The 16284-nt window shown below is 46.2% G+C and overlaps 1 protein-coding gene across 1 annotated transcript in view; it reads right to left on the minus strand.

Annotated features, from left to right (window-relative positions):
• Positions 1 to 16: 16 nt before the first annotated feature.
• LOC111145740 (kinesin family member 24) overlaps positions 17 to 16284 on the minus strand; it is an 82632-nt gene continuing 66364 nt past the window's right edge. The window contains exons 9-13 of the mRNA XM_022500910.1: positions 13337 to 13408; positions 9846 to 9955; positions 3829 to 6063; positions 2565 to 2658; positions 17 to 1768 (exon numbers count right to left, since the gene is read on the minus strand). Coding sequence (XP_022356618.1) covers positions 1628 to 1768; positions 2565 to 2658; positions 3829 to 6063; positions 9846 to 9955; positions 13337 to 13408 — 2652 coding nt within the window. The 3' untranslated portion in view covers positions 17 to 1627. The remainder of the gene's footprint in view (positions 1769 to 2564; positions 2659 to 3828; positions 6064 to 9845; positions 9956 to 13336; positions 13409 to 16284) is intronic.

Consider the following 16284-nt stretch of genomic DNA (forward strand, 5'->3'; position numbering starts at 1 on the left):
TACTAATAAAAATCTAAAAGGTATGTCCTGCTGTGATAATTCCTTTATTGCCAAGTGCTATTTTATTGAGGGGTTGGGGTGGGTGAGAAAGGGATTCCTGCTTGGATTTGCCTGGGATGAAACAGGCACTAACCATTTTCTGTCTTTTTAGTACTGTCTCCCACTATAGGCCTGTGGGACCCAGGAGCTGGCCATGTAGTCGGCCCTGGCTTTATAAATCTGACCTAAGCTCAGTCTCTGGAACCAAGGACATGCCTTCCTGCAAGACTGTGGAGGTGAGACAGCCTGGGCTTTTGGGGCACTCACTCAGAAGAGGGGAAGTACCTTTTCCTGTGAGACGCGTCAGGCATTTTTATGCTGCAGGCAGGACTGGATTCAGACTGTTTGACCAGCTCTCGGTGGTGCTGCTGTAGCTGAGGGAACTAGATTGCTCCCTTAAGTTTCTTGTCCTTATACTTAACTGTCATCTCACAGTCCTCTAGTGCTTTTGGCTCGGAGCGGGTCTCTAATTCTTTTAAGGATCACATGATCATTAAGACAGCAGAACCTTTGGGCCACGAAGCTGGAAAAAGGCCGCCCTCTAGTGCTCAGATCAGGCAAAGGATGACAGGGCTGCAGTCAGAAAGCCAGTCAGACCTTCTCCTACCCTATTAAGCCCTCCTTTTAAACCTTAAAAAGGTATCCTTTCCCTGTAAGAAATTTAAGTTTCTGTACATTACAGGGGGCGTCAGAGCCAAGACTGTGACACCTGCATCTTACTGACCCAAGGTGGCCCTAGGAAGTGACAGACCACTTTGTCTTGAGGCGTGTATAAAAAAAATTCTGCCTCAGAGTCTCAGACTGTTGACTAGAGCTTTTAGTGCCAAGATACTACTGAACACAGGCCCTTGGGCGAGAGTGGACAGCCAGGGTGATGCTGGATAAAGGTAAGGCAAAGAGATCCTCCACTTCTTTAACTTTGCCATGAGAGGGTGTGGCAAGTGAAGAGTCAGGAGCCAGGAACTGCTACAGGAGCATGAGTGTTGTTAAAAAGAGTAATGCAGTGATGTGGGTACCCTCTTCTGTCTCTGAATTGCTGGGAGGGAGGGTAACTGGGGACATGAGGCCTGTCCCACCACTCTCCAAGGGCTAATGGGGAGTGTTACAGTTTTTGGTCAAGTCTTGAAGAATAGCATTCAGCTAACAAAGCTCCTGAAATTCATCATGTTTTCTTCCCCAGCTTCTAGGTTAGCACTGGCCCACCCCATCCTCTGGTCCTTAAAATTTGGAAACATCTGCAAGATTACTAGAACCAAGTGTCCTCGGTTCTAGTAATTGTTCTAGAACCTTATCTCCACAGACAAGGGGTCAGTAAGATAAATACTCTTCCAGTACCACAGGAATAGGAGGGCATACTAAGTTTTTCAGGCTGCTCTGCTCTTCCCTACAAATGTTCCTGTGCTTGGAACTGAGGGACATAGGCTTGGGCCTTGTCAAGGCCATGTGTGGCTGGGGAGAGGCTAACATGGGCAGGACTAGGGAGTGGGTTCTAGGATCTGTAAGGAGGAGATGGCAGAGGCCCCTCCAGCCCCTGGGAATTCAGCACAGCCTCCTGAGCTGCTCCCATCACCTCATACTGGGTCTTGTTCTAAGCCACCACTGTCCTCTCAGGGCCTGTGGCTGGCCTGTGGCAGGCCAGGTACAGCTGAAGCTGGCTCCTCAGACCCTGGATGCACTGGGATTTCAGAGCCAGGATTTCATCCAGCTGGGTCACAAAATCTTCAAAATCCTGAGGAAGGAAACAAAGGACAAATGGAGCTTTTGGTTTTGTTGGCCTTCTGTCAGGATGTGCTTTTCTAGTCCCTTTTCTTGCAGGGAGTTTTCAGAACCCTTAGGCCCGTTCTTCAGCTAGAAAGCCTGCAGGACACTACCTGTGACACAGGGTGAGGCTCATTTCTCTGCATTTGAGACTTTTTTTTTAAGTAATCTCTAAATCCAGTGTGGGACTCGAACCCCTAAGATCAACTCTAAGATCAAGAGGTGCACACTTCACTGACTGAGCCAGCCATGGACCCCTGCACTTGAGAAACTTCTATGTAGAGAGGTATTCTGCAGGGCAGAGGGGTATCTTTGCAAAAGTACCTCTGGCTGAGGGGCACCTGGGTGGCTCAGTCAGTGAAGTGTCCAGCTCTCGATCTTGGCTTAGGTCTTGATCTCAGGGTTGTGAGTTCAAGCCTCCACTGGGTGTGGAGCCTATTTAGAAAAACAAAACAAAGTGCCTTTGGTCAGCATGTGGCAGGTCACTTACCATCACAGGGAGGGGCTCCAGCAAGCCAATAAGAAGGCAGAATGGCAAAGGATAGAGGCTGGAAACATTTTAGCCTGGAAATGGGGAGTGCAACTCCAACTCCCACCTGTCTGTGCAAACCCTTGAGCTATGTCAGAGGAATGGCAAGAGGAGGCCCAAGTCCTCTTAGAGTAGGACAGCAGACCCTTCACCATAACCACAGCAAACAAGGATGGCCAGGAGAGTACTTGCAGGCTAATTCCCACCAGTCCCTGAGTGTCTAGCCAAGGCTACTTACATGAAGAGACAGCTGACTCATCAGGGTCTCCTCCTTGAAGACCAGTTCTGCCATTTTATCCAGTTGTTCCTGGTGTGCTTGGATGACCACCTGCCTGGGAACACCAGAGGGGATAGTGTGATCCCCTGGGCCTCCCATCTCTCCCAGGCAGCTTTCTGAGGCTAAGCCTCATTTCCAGGCCAGGAACTGCCCCTCCTCAGAATGGTCAAAACTTTGACCGGGGCCACGCCACCGCTCCTCCCGTCACCTGCTCTTCTCAGGACTTATCTAGGGACTAAATTATACCAAGAAGATACTGGCAAAGAGGGGCTTCTCGATCTGTCCCTGCCTCCCCAGCTACACTGAGGGACAGGGATGAGTGCTGCTTCTCCCCTACTACGGGAGCTTCCCATGGCTTCCCTGCCAAAAGGCTCAAGGCTATGACCACTGTAGCTGGCACACCTGGGACAAGGTGCAGACTGCTGCCTCACCTGCCACCATTTTTCCTTCCTGAGGGAGTCCAGGGACCAAAGCAGGGGCTTTGAGTTCGAAACTGGAGGATCTGCCTTTTGTCAGATCCTACCGCTGGGTAGAGGCCATGGAGACAGCAAGATCGTCTCCTGGGACAGGCAGGCTCCTCATCTGTGTATCCCTCCATGTCCTCTTTGTCCCTGGCCCTGGCCTGAGCCCCAGTGAGCAGGAGACACACAGCTGGCCTAGATACCAGGAACCCTAGCAAAGGGCTGTAGCCTTTGTTTCCATATACCCACCAGCTCCCCAGCCCCTAATGCTGAGGGGCCCTGCTGGATCTCTCTGCCTCCTTTCTCTACACTTTCTGTTGCCTCTCTCTTGCACCGTTCACAGCATCCTTTGGGGAAAGCAGCACAAATCACCAGTCCCTCTGTTTTTGACCTTCACCATCTCGCAAGTTCCCCAGCCTGCCTTGGTTCTGAGGGCACAAGGCTGTAGCTACTGTGTCCCTGGGCAGCACTTCCAGGAACACAGACCCGACAAAATGAAGAGGATTCTGATGTCACCACTGATCCCAGGCTTGCTGAAGGGGACGGATCCTCCCTTTTCTCACTCAAGGCCCAGCTTTCCCAGACTCAGGGTTCACCCACCCGGGCAGGCCTTCTCCCTTGAAAAGCGGGCAAAGCCTGTCTAGTTGTAGTGTAGCTCTGACACTGAAGCAATGATAACCGTTTCCAGAACAGACAAATGTTTAGTTGGGGTGGGAGGAGGGATGCCAGAGGGCCTCCAGTCTTGGGGAGGGTGTCCAACTTACTGTGCAGGCCCCAGGGTGAGCTGATGGAGTGTCCCTGCAGTCTCTGGAGAGCAGCCAGGGGCCAGGGGAGAGCCTGGTCTTGCTAAGCACCTTGGGATCGGCCTGTATTTGAGCCACACGATGTTGTTGTTGTAGCAGGGCAACTTGATGGGGTCTCTCAGCAGACTTAGCTCCTGCCAATCAAGTCCATTTGGAGGTTTTCGTTCCTGGGCCCAGGACTGGTCAGCCATATCATTACTTTCTGTTCGTGCGGTGAGTAGAGGTGCAGGGTGGGGTCCTCCAGTATGTATGTGGGGGAAGGGCTTTCCTGGAAAACCCTGGGAGCTGCTCAGCTCTGCCACCTCAGCATCAGCATCACACCGCTGGCTACTAGAGTGTTCCTGGGAGGAGAGTACAGGCTCTCTGCTCTGGCAGACCTCCCCTGGGTCAGTCTCACTGATGGGCAACGTCTCAGGTGGGTGCTGACGGATGGGTGATGGGGACAGAGCTGGAAGATCACCATTTGGCTTATTGTCAGGGGGAGATGATGAAAGCCACAAGTGCCCAGCTGCTGAAGACACTGGCAGGAGTGCCTTCTGATCACCGGATGACACTGTGTGGCCCACAGGTGGGCCCCCTGCTGCCACTAGACTGTGAGCAAGCCCATCCTGGGCCAGCCGTTCCAAGGGAAGAGGGCCCTCGTCGTCTATGTTCTCCAGGAGGGACACGGTGAGGGGAGCCATCAGTCCGGAAGCATATTCAGAACATGTGCCTGATTCCCCTCTACAGTTGTCTTCTTGGTAAGGGTAACTGTTTTTCATGGTTTCAGTCACCAGAATTGGGCTGTCTTGGCCAACTTCTCTCAGAGGCGTGCTGACTGTCTCTCTTTGGTCTGGAGATCCTGGAAATGCCTCAGGGGATAGTGAGAAAATGAAACTGTCTTCTTCTGGGGGTAGTGAACTACCCTCAGCCTGCCCAGGAACCTCACTTCTGAAAGCATTCTGTCTGAGTTCAGAGGGTGGGTCTCCACCACCTTTCTGGCCACATACAAAGTCTACCTGTGAGCAGTAAGGCTTTTCTGTCGGGTTGTCTCTGGGGGAAAGCCCCAAGGAGGAAGACTCCTCTCTGCTGCAGTCCAAAGTCACCGTACTTGTGCCGTGGCCATGACTGAGCACTGCTCCTCTGTAGTTTGTGGGGTCCCTAGAGTACATCCAGTTTCCAGTTGGACCCGTCTCGTCACCATCTGTCCTGGGGTTAAAAAGCAGACTCTGCTGCCTTTCGGCCACCTCCACAGGGCCTTCCTCCCTCTGATGAAGGAAGAACGAGCCTTTGCTGTTCTCTAGGGTGTTTCTCTGCTTTGTGGTCCTCTGACTGGAGACATGTGAAAAAGAATCTTCACTGAAATCGCTGTCATCAAGATCCTCAGCATGGGCTCCATCCTGGCTCTCAGAGTAAGAGCAGAAGGGGAGAGGGGTCTCATTCTGGAACTGCCCCTCCAGGGGCCTGTACTGGCATAAAAACCTTTCCAGTGGTTGGTAGTTGAACTTCTGCTGGAGGAGAGGTGGCTGCTGGAACTGCTGATGATAGAAGCGCAAATGTTCCTCCCTCTCTTTCTGATGTGGAGGGATGTCTGTCCACACTTCTGAGGCAGGCCTGGCAGATGTGCTCCCCTTGCTGCCCTGCCCGGATTTTGCTAAGTGGTGGAGGCTGCCAGAGGAGAGCTCGGCCCGTGACACCAGCTGCCGCTGCACGGGCTGCACGGGCTGCACTGTCTTACACTTGGAGGGTAGCTTCCCACGTGCTGGGGCTTCTCCTGGGCTGGCGGCCTTGCTTCCCCACCGGCGGGCAGTTTTGTTGCCCATTTGATTTTTCTCACAGCACAAGGGTGCAGATTCTTCTGCCCTTTTTTGGGCTGAATGTCTAGACTGCATGGCTCCTTTGACAGGGCTGGTCTGAATGACCCACTCCTGGGGAGGACTCCCTCTGGATCCACCCGTCTTACCAGGAACTTTAGGTACAGGTGCAAAAGGGATGTTGGGCGGGTGGCTGGCCAGAGGATGGGCCTTCCCTTTCGTGGAGCCAGGAGCTGCCATGAATGACTGCTGAAGCCCCAGCTTGACCTTTTTGGGAGAACACTTGTCCCCTGGCAGGGCCACAGGGGAGCTCTGAATTCTTTTTGGAGAAGAGTTTCCAGAGGTCCGATTTCGACTTGTAGCTGAAGTACAACATTTAACGCCTTTTTTAAGTTCTTTGACCCTGTAAATGACCATTTTATGTTAAATGTGTATTCCAGCATGCCCTTAATTCCTTTTTTATACTTTTCAAAAACCAAAGAAAAGCATTACAAAAAAGATGGGTACAGTCTTAGGATATAAATATATACTACACATTCTATGATAAGAAGTTTTGGAAAACGCCTCAGTCCCATGGGATAAGCCGGGGAAGCTTGTCTCAGAACCGTACTACATCCCCCCGTGTTAGGGCCCGTGTGTACTTGAACGTGGGCCAACTTGGGAGCCTGGTGTCTCCACTCACCTGCTACCCCATAGCCAGAGCCCCGTTTTCCTACAATCCATCTCCTTTTAGGCTTCTCTAAGAAAATGAGTTCCTTCAAACTTGCTGGGTACTCAGGAAGCAAAATCCTCTGGAAATAAGCAGGCTTGTGCTAATTCTGTTAAAGGAAAAGTGACTTGGCTATTTCTAGGGTTTCTCAACCTTTGCACAAGCGGTCTTTGGACCCAGGTAATGCTTTGTTGTAGGGAGCTGTCCCATGCACTGTGGGATGTTTAGCAGTATCCTTGGCTTCCACCCACTAAATGCCAGTAGCACTTCTCTCTAGTCATGATGATCAAAAATCTCTCCAGACGTTGCCAAATGTCCAATGGGAGGCAAAATCACCCGCTAGATAGAGAATAGAGAACCATGCTCTATTACACATGGGAACGTTAGAGATCTCTGCCAGGATTCATTTGTCAAGATCAGTCTCTTAACTCTTGTGATATTTAAAAACACTGTAAGAATTTAGAATCACAAGGTGACATCAAGTAAAAATGTGATTCTCCAGGGGTCTGTAGATTGTTCACTAAAATATCCCAGGAGGGAGCGGTACTTCTGCCTGGGGCTCCCATAAAATGTCTTTGCCTTTGTTTTGGTTTTAATCCAATCCTTACAGGGAGCTCAATGACCCCTGTGGCCATTTTTGAAAACCAAGATTTAAGCCTGACACTGAGACTTGATTTAAATCTTCCCTTGAAGTCTGGGAGCCAAGGCAGGCAGATAATACAGCTAAGCAAAGAGATGCAGAATGTGACTGAAGACACGTGTCCATGGGCCTTTGTTCAGGTGTTGCAGTAGGGCATACATACAAGGAAATGGGCTGAGAGGTGCCAAGTAAGTCTAGATGGTTCCAAATTACTTCCTGTTATAAAAGTCTTAATTATTTTAGTTTCATTAGGAGAGAAACACCAAAATTTCCCTCTAGTAGGACTCACAGTAAATAATTCTAGAAAGCTGAGTGCCAGAGGATGGAATCCTACAGGTAATTTGGTTATTGATGCTAAATGCTTCCAGTATACTCTTCCTATCCCCAAAATCACTCCTGTCAGTAAGCTTTTCTGATAAGTGTAAACCTATTAGAGGTCCAGCTGGAACTTTATTTTTGGATTCCTTAGCAATATTCTAGTATATGGGGGGAAGAAAATTTTAAATCGGAATAAATTTTTACATAAGCAATAGGGGCGCCTGGATGGCTCAGTGGGTTAAAGCCTTGATCCCAAGGTCCTGGGATCAAGCCCTGCATCGGGCTCTCTGCTCAGCGGGGAGCCTGCTTCCCCCTCTCTCGTTGCCTGCCTCTCTGCCTACATGTGATTTCTGTCAAATAAATAAATAAAATCTTAAAATAAATAAATAAGCAATAAAATCATGTGTATATAGATTATTACCTAAAATTAATTTCATTAGGCTTCATTTAAGCACATAAATGGCTTTCATTCATTTTCAATAATTTATCAGACTGCCTCAAATGGAAGAGATTTCTATTATACTTTTTCTGTTCTTTTTAAAGCCAAAATTATTTCAAATAATTTCTCAATTATACTTAATACCTCTCCTACGTGAAAGGGATTTTTCTCTTCCTTTACTGAGGCACTAAGAGAGGAGATGTCTTGTTCTCTGCTCCTAATGATGAAGTTCTTACTTTAAGCAAATGATAACATGTCATCCGGGGAGTGGTGGGGTTATGAAACAAGATCAGTTCACCGTTATCAATTGTTGAAGCTGGGTAATGGATATGTGGAGGTAAAGAATTTCAAGCCATATTCGTTTTTTGGTCCCAACAAGGTTGGATCATCTCATTTCTTCTATCTGATCTCAGTTCGTGAAGTAGCCTTTCTTTTTAAGATTTATTTATTTGAGGCAGAGTGAGGGAGACTGTGTGAAAGGGGGAGGGGCAGAAGGAGAGGGAGAGAGAATCTCAAACACACTACTCACTGAGTGCAGGGCCTGACACGGGGCTTGATCTCATGACCCTGAGATATGACCTGAGCCGAAGCCAAGAGTCAGATGCTTAACCCACTGAGCCACCCAGGCACCCCACAAAGTAGCCTTTCTTCTAAGGAATGCTAGTACGCAGGCATTAGAAAACCAGGCAATAAAGGAAACCTATTTGGGGGACCTATTGCTTAAATTAACACATATTGATTTGTAACTAGTTCCTGGTGTGGTGCTAAGCCCTTCATAACGTATCCTCATTGATTCCACATAACTGTTTTATGAGGTAGATGCTAATATTATCACCTGTCAGATAAAACTAAAGCCCAAAACTGTTGCCCAAGACTGCTCAGCTATTTCATGGCAGAAGCAGGGTATTGGCCCGGATAGTCTTGACTCCAGAGCCCACTTTTATAACCACAGGAAGAGTTCCTCCTTTCATTCACAAATACTTAACTGTGCATCTACTAGGTACCAAGTACTGTCTGGGCAGTTGATACAGTGGAGAAATAGATAAAGCTTCCTGTTCTCATGGAACTTAAATGATAGCTCACTTTTCCTTCCCAGTGACTTTCATTAAATCCCATGATACTAAAGATTCCTCAACAGTAATAAAAAAACAGGTTTCCCTCAAATAGTTTTTTAATCTTGAAGACAGCTTCTGGGAGACCAAAGAGAAGGAAAGGATATAAGACAGGACGGACCAGGCAGCAAAGCAGCCAGAGAAAAGTATGGAAATGATAGTGTCTCACCCATGCTAGGAAACCTATGTGACCACGAGTAAGAGACGGGACATGGGGGTGGGGGAACCTTGGCAGATACCAAGGTCACCCCAGAAAGAGCCCTGACCATATAGTCAGGCTAGCTTTACCGCCAATTCCCAATAAGCCCTTTTAAAGTTCCTGCCTTTCTCTGAGTTCATTTTAACCTTTTGTAACGTGTCATGTCTGGGTTGATGTCTTCTGGACCTACATAGTTCTAAGCGCTTCTGCCTTAACAGGTAACATGTATTCTCTCCCTTATATTAGGGCTGAGGCTAGCAGGAAGAAAACCTTGAGCCTTCCACTCCAAAGAAATATATCATTTCCCAGTAGCCATTTAAAAGTCACTGATGGGGGCGCCTGGGTAGCTCAGTCGGCTAAGCATCTGCCTTCAGCTCAGGCTATGATCCCAGGGTCCTGGGATCAAGTCCCACTTCGGATCCCCTGCTCAGCAAGAAGCCTGCTTCTCCCCGCTTATGCGTGCACGCTGTGTGTACACGTGCTCTCTCCACCCGTAAAATAAATAAATAAAATCTTAAAAAAATAAAAGTCCCTAATGGAGATGTCTCCTGAACCAGGGGAATGTGTCCCCTTTCTCTTGTCACATTCATACTTGTCAAATGGCAAGGCCTACCAGGTCACATTCTTCAAATGACCAATTGCACATTCCCCTGGTACTAGGATCATGGCCTCAAGAACAGACTTCTGCTGGAGCTCAAGATCAGATCTCTGTGTGTGTTTGAGACACACACACACACACACACAACCTGCTACCTGGGAGCGACTCACCGGTCAGCATAACGCAAGGTATTCAGAGTGTGTTCGGTGGCCACATGGCTTGGTGAGATGTTGGCAATCATGCAGGTTTTGGCATCACCAATGAAAGAATCCCTCAGGACCTGTCCAAAACAGAAGGCAGGTCAATGAAGTCAATTAACAAAGGACATACTGACTACTTATTGTGTGCAGGACACGGGGCCATAGATCCCCTCCCTCCTACAAAAAGGCAATTTACAAAGAATAAATACAAATGATCAAAAACACAGAAAAAAGGTACTTCACCAACCAAAGAAATACAAACAAACTAGTAAAAACACTAGTATTTTTCACCCATAAGATTAAGTAAGACTCATAATACCCTGGCCCTGGTGAGGGTCTAGGGAAATGGGCACTTTTCTACATTGCTATACTATTTCATGTGTACAATGAAACAGTATAAGCTTTTGAGAAGACAGTTTGTCAATATGTATAAAAATATAAAAAATGTGCATGCTTCTAGGACATTATCCTAGAGAGAATTGCTCAGTTGATTTAAAAAAGAAAGGTAATATATAGGATATGCTTTATAGCATTATAATAATTAGAAAATCTAGGCGTCTGTAAACAGGGAATTGAATACTTTTTTTTTAATCTATTTGATAGCACAAGCTCAGGGAGCAGCAGACTCTCTGCTGAGCAGGAAGCCCAATACGGGGCTTGATCCCAGGACCCTGGGATCATGACCTAAGCCAAGGGCAGGAGCTTAACCAACTGAACCACCCAGGCGCCCTGCAAACTAAATATTAACTGACTACAGTACAACCTTTAAAAATAATTAGGTATATCTGAACTTAGGTACATGGGAAGATCTACAACTTTGAGTGAAGAAGGCATATGATTCCGTAACTCTGAAAGTAGATCTATGTGTAGATATGTGGGCAGAAAAACATCTGGAAGGATAGTCACCAAAATGTAGTAGTAATTATCACTGAGAGGTAGGATTTTCAGGTACCTCTTGCCATCTTTTGTACTTGTATATACATATACTGTTTGAACTATTATTATTAAACGATTTTATTTATTTTTAAAAATTTCTTTATTTGAGAGAGAGCACAAGCAGGGCAGAAGGAGAGGGAGAAGCAGGTCCCTGCCAAGCTGGGAGTTCGATATGGAGCTCTATCCCAGGACCCTAGGATCATGACCCGAGCCGAAGGCAGACAATGACTGAGCCACACAGGCACCCCTAAACGATTTTATTTTATTTTTTATTATTTTTTTTTTTTTTCATTTATTCACCTGACAGAGAGAGAGAGAGCACAAGTAGGCAGAGTGGCAGGCAGAGAGAGAGGGAGAAGCAGGCTCTCTGCTGAACAGGGAGCCTGATGTGGGGCTCGATCCCAGGACCCTGGAACATGACCTGAGCCGAAGGCAGAGGCTTAACCCACTGAGCCACCCAGGTGCCCCTAAACGATTTTATTTTTAAACAATCTCTATACCTAACATAGGGCTTGAACCCACAACTCCAAGATCAAGAGTCACACTCCATTGACTGAGCCAAGTGACCCTGAATTATTTTTTCATTTTCTTCTGAAGTATTACCATTATTATTATTATTTTAAAGATTTTATTTATTTGAGAGAGAGAGCACAAGCAGAGGGAGAAGCTGGCTCCCTGCTGAGCAAGGAGCCTGATGTGGGATTAAATAGGAATACATTTTCTGGGGATGGTGAACTTGTTTTAAAAAAGGTCAGAGCAAGGGGCGCCTGGGAGGCTCACTGGGTTAAGCCTCTGCCTTCGGCTCAGGTCATGGTCTTAGGGTCCTGGGATTGAGTCCCACATCGGGCTCTCTGCTCAGTGGGGAGCCTGCTCCCCGCACCCCCCACCTGCCTCTCTGCCTACTTGTGATCTCCTGTCAAATAAATAAAATCTCAAAAAAAAAAATGTCAGAGTCAATGTTAGAATCAGGACTAACCACCTATAAAGGGTTTCTTAAATTTCTAGTTGAAATCATGTTTGAGAAGATAGAATCCAACCCACAGATCATGAATCTAATGAGTTATATTACAGGTTCTGCCCCAGGCCCTGTGGAGCCATTAGGTTAGCTGCACAGAATAAGAACCTTTGCTAAAATACAAAGATCCTTACCTAGACTGCCGGCTACGCTAGTCTGTCCCCCACTGAGCACAGGACGTGGTGCATGCAGAAAGGACTCATGGGCACCCATAACGCCTTCACAGCAGTCTGTATGTAGGTAGACTCCTACATACAGAGCCACTGTTCTGCAGCCATTACAGTGCTGAATTACTGGCATTTTCCATTCATTAAGAAGCACAGTTTGGGGGTGCCAGGATGGCTCAGTCATTAAGGGTCTGCCTTCAGCTCAGGGCATGATCCCAGGGTCCTGAGATCGAGCCGTACATTGGGCTCCCTGCTCGTCGGGAAGTCTGCTTCTCCCTCTTCCACTCCCCCTGCTTGTGCTCCCTCTCTCATCTCTCTGTCAAATAAATACATAAAATATTTTTAAAAAATTAACATATAATGTATTATATGCCCCAGGGGTACAGGTCTGTGAATCATCAGGCTTACACACAATACATAAAATCTTAAAAAAAAAAAAAAAACTTTTAAAAAAATAAGCAGGGGCGCCTGGGTGGCTCAGTGGGTTAAGCCTCTGCCTTCGGCTCAGGTCATGGTCCCAGGGTCCTGAGATCGAGCCCCGCACCGGGCTCTCTGCTCAGCAGGGAGCCTGCTTCCTTTCCTCTCTCTCTCTGCCTGCCTCTCTGCCTATTTGTGATCTCTGTCAAATAAATAAATAAAATCTTAAAAAAAAAAGAAAAAACAAAATTTCTAAAAAAAAAAAAAAAAAAAAAAAGCAAATAGTAAATTAAAAAAAATTTTTAAAGATCTATCTTAACTCCAGCCATTATTTTTTGTCTTTTTTTTTTTTTCTAAAGATTTTATTTATTTTTTTGGCAGACAGAGATCACAAGTAGACAGAGAGGCAGGCAGAGAGAGAGAGAGGAGGAAGCAGGCTCCCTGGTAAGCAGAGAGCCCGATGCGGGGCTCGATCCCAGGACCCTGGGATCATGACCTGAGCCGAAGGCAGAGGCTTTAACCCACTGAGCCACCCAGGCGCCCCTATTTTTTGTCTTGAAACACTAAGTCTCACAGCTAAGAAAATGCTTAGTACAGCTATACCAGCCAAAGGCTCAGAGACTCCATTAAATCAAAAATGTTTCTTTATATTAGAAATAAGCAGAAAGCTGTTGGGTGGTGGCCAGAAGTGCACTACTGCCCGTGAAAGCTCAGTCGCTTCATACTGCAGGCATCTCTGCCTGAGGATGTCCATCTCTGCCTAGAATGACCTGGAAGGAATATGACTCCTTCCCTGCCCTCCCCCCACTCCCTGAGCTTACCATCATGCTTTGCGGGCAGTGGAGGCTTTGCTGAATGAACAAATGAATGCAAGAACAAACAAACGAATGAAACAGAACAAACTCAAAGTTCACATTTAACTTTACCTGAGTTAATTTGCTTTGCCTGAAGGGAGTGTGGGTGTGTTCCTGATCCAATGCACGGATACATTCCTTCAGCTGCAAAGGTGTAGATCAACAACAAGTGCAGGAAATACCACATGCAAAGAGAGAGGAACAGATCAGACTTTTCTTAAAAGAGCCATTCTCAGTCCTCCAAAAGGAAGTCAAAATGCTCTGGTAGTTTCTTGTCCAACAGGAAAAATCAAGCTAGAAGGGTGAACATCCTGAGCTCCCTCTATTTGAGGGTCTCCCATCCTAAAGGCTCTGATCCTAGGATTAGCCCCAATAGTGGGGAACAGAAAAACCAGGGACTTTCCCACAGGCCCCAGAGTCCAAGCTCATGTGGTGGCAGCCTAGGCTTGCCAGCTCCTTTTTTCTTGCCTCCTCTCATACGATTAGCAGTTATAGGTGCGCTTAAGTACAGAAAATACCTATATACCACCTCCCTGCTCACGTATACACACCTATAGGTGTAGATTCAGATATAAGTTTTCTGATAATTATTTTGAAAGAGAGTAGGAGCACGTACTAACTTAAACCCATAGAGAATTTTTGCTTTTATTTATTTTTTAAAGTCTCTCTTTTTTTAAGATTTTATTTATTTGACAGAGATTACAAGTAGGCAGAGAGGCAGGCAGAGAGAGTCAGAGAAGGAAGCAGGGTCCCTTGCTGAGCAGAGAGCCCGATGTGGGGCTCGATCCCAGGACCCTGAGACCATGACCTGAGCCGAAGGCAGAGGCTTAAACCCACTGAGCCACCCAGGTGCCCCTTCTTTTATTTAAAAGTGCCTCTCTGCCTACTTGTAATCTCTGTCAAATAAATAAATAAAATCTTAAAAAAAAATAAAAAAAAAATAAATAAAAGTAGGGACACCTGATACTGCCTAGAGCAATCTATACTTTTAATGCCATTCTTATCAAAATTCCACCGGTATTTTTCTTTTTTTTTATTTATGTCAAATAAATAAAATCTTAAAAAAAAAAAAGAGCTGTCCTTTCCCTACAATTAATTTATTATTTATAACAGTAAGTAGATATTTCTTTTATTTGCTAGATTATAATACATTTTTATTATTTATTTTATTGCTTAGATTGTTCTCAAAGGCTGATAAGGAGTGGGCAAAGGGGCAGGCAGAGAGAGGAGGAAGCAGGCTCCCTGCCGAGCAGAGAGCCCGATTCGGGGCTGGATCCCAGGACCCTGAGATCATGACCTGAGCCGAAGGCAGAGGCTTTATTAACCCACTGAGCCACCCAGGCGCCCCAGGACAGCTCTGTCTTATAGCAGAATTCCAACCAATGAATGTAAAAAGGATGATAGGAACAGGAAATCTCACCAGGTAAACATCACAGTAATGACTGTTCCAGGTTAAGAATCATCAACAGATGGGACAGCTGGGTGGCTCAGTTGGTTGAGCAGCTGCCTTCGGCCCAGGTCATGATCCCAGCGTCCTGGGATTGAGTCCCACATCAGACTCCTTGCTTGGCAGGGAGCCTGCTTCTCCCTCTGCCTCTGCCTGCCATTCTGTCTGCCTGTGCTCGCTCTCTCTCCCTCTCTCGCTCTGACAAATAAATAAAATCTTTAAAAAAAAAAAAAAAGAATCATCAACAGATGATAAAATTAGGCAGCGAAAGTGTGATGTAAATAGGAAATTGCATAGTTTCAGACTATCTCCCCATAAGTCATTTATTTACTTATTTACTTATTTATTTATGAGAGAGAGAGAACATGCAGAGCAAGCAAGGGAGCATGAGCAGGGGGAGGAGCAGAGGGAGAAGCAGACTCCCTGATGAGAGGAGAGCCCACCACAGGGCATGATCCCGGGATGTGGGGATCATGACCTGAGCCAAAGGCAAACACCTAACCAACCCAGGTGCCCCAAGGTATTTATTAATTACATAGGGAAAATGGTTAACATTATAGTGGAGAAACTTAGCACAAACCATCTTAACTAAGTGATCAAAGTTAACATCACCAGTAATGAGACATACTGACTTCATGTACCACCTATATGATTCACTGAGAAGGGTACAATTTATGTGGTATTCTTGCTCAAAATTCTTTACCTCAATCTAATCTTGAGAAAACACTGAATAAACCCAAATTCACAATCTGCAAAAAAAAAACAAAAAGCAAAAACAACCCAAACCAAAAAACCAGGCAGGACAGCACTCTTCGAAGGTGTTGAAGTCAGAGATGACAAAAACTGAGGAGACTATGAGAACATGACAACTAAATGTAATATAGGATCCTGGACCAAAAAAAGGGCATTAGTGGGACTACTGGTGAAATTCACACAAGGTCTGTAGATTAGTAAATAGTATTATACCGATGTTATTGCTGTTGTCTTGGTATTATACCAATGTTAATTTCCTGATTTAGATAATTTTATTATGGTTATACAAGATATTAGTAATATGGAAACTGGGTGAAGGAATGCTGTGTATTTAATTTTGGCAACTTTGTTTTGGTAAATCAAAAATTATTCAAAAACCAGGGGCGCCTGGGTGGCTCAGTGGGTTGGGCCTCTGTCTTTGGCTCAGGTAGTGATCTCAGGGTCCCAGGATTGAGCCTGGCATCGGGCTCTCTGCTCAGCGGGAAGCCTGCTTCACCGACCCCCCCCCCCAACCTGCTTCTCTGCCTACTTGTGATCTCTGTCAAATAAATACATAAAATCTTTAAAAAAAATTATTCAGAAACTGAAAAAGTAAAAAGAGATGTGGATTGTCTTTCTCACCTCTCTCTGCCTTGCAATTTATCCCTCATGAGGCCTGGAAATAAAGTGCCGAGGTGGAGACTTCAGTTCTGATCAAAATGACTTAAATAATATGGAGGGGCACAGGCAGCACTATGCAGCTGCAAAAAGGAAAAAGGAAGATGTCTACATACAGCCATGTAGTGAGCTCTAGGATACTGTTAAATGAAAAGAGCAAAGT

The sequence above is a fragment of the Enhydra lutris genome, unplaced genomic scaffold (genome assembly GCF_002288905.1).
Source record: "Enhydra lutris kenyoni isolate GAN:26980312 unplaced genomic scaffold, ASM228890v2 scaffoldscaffold13, whole genome shotgun sequence".
Taxonomy (NCBI): domain Eukaryota; kingdom Metazoa; phylum Chordata; class Mammalia; order Carnivora; family Mustelidae; genus Enhydra; species Enhydra lutris.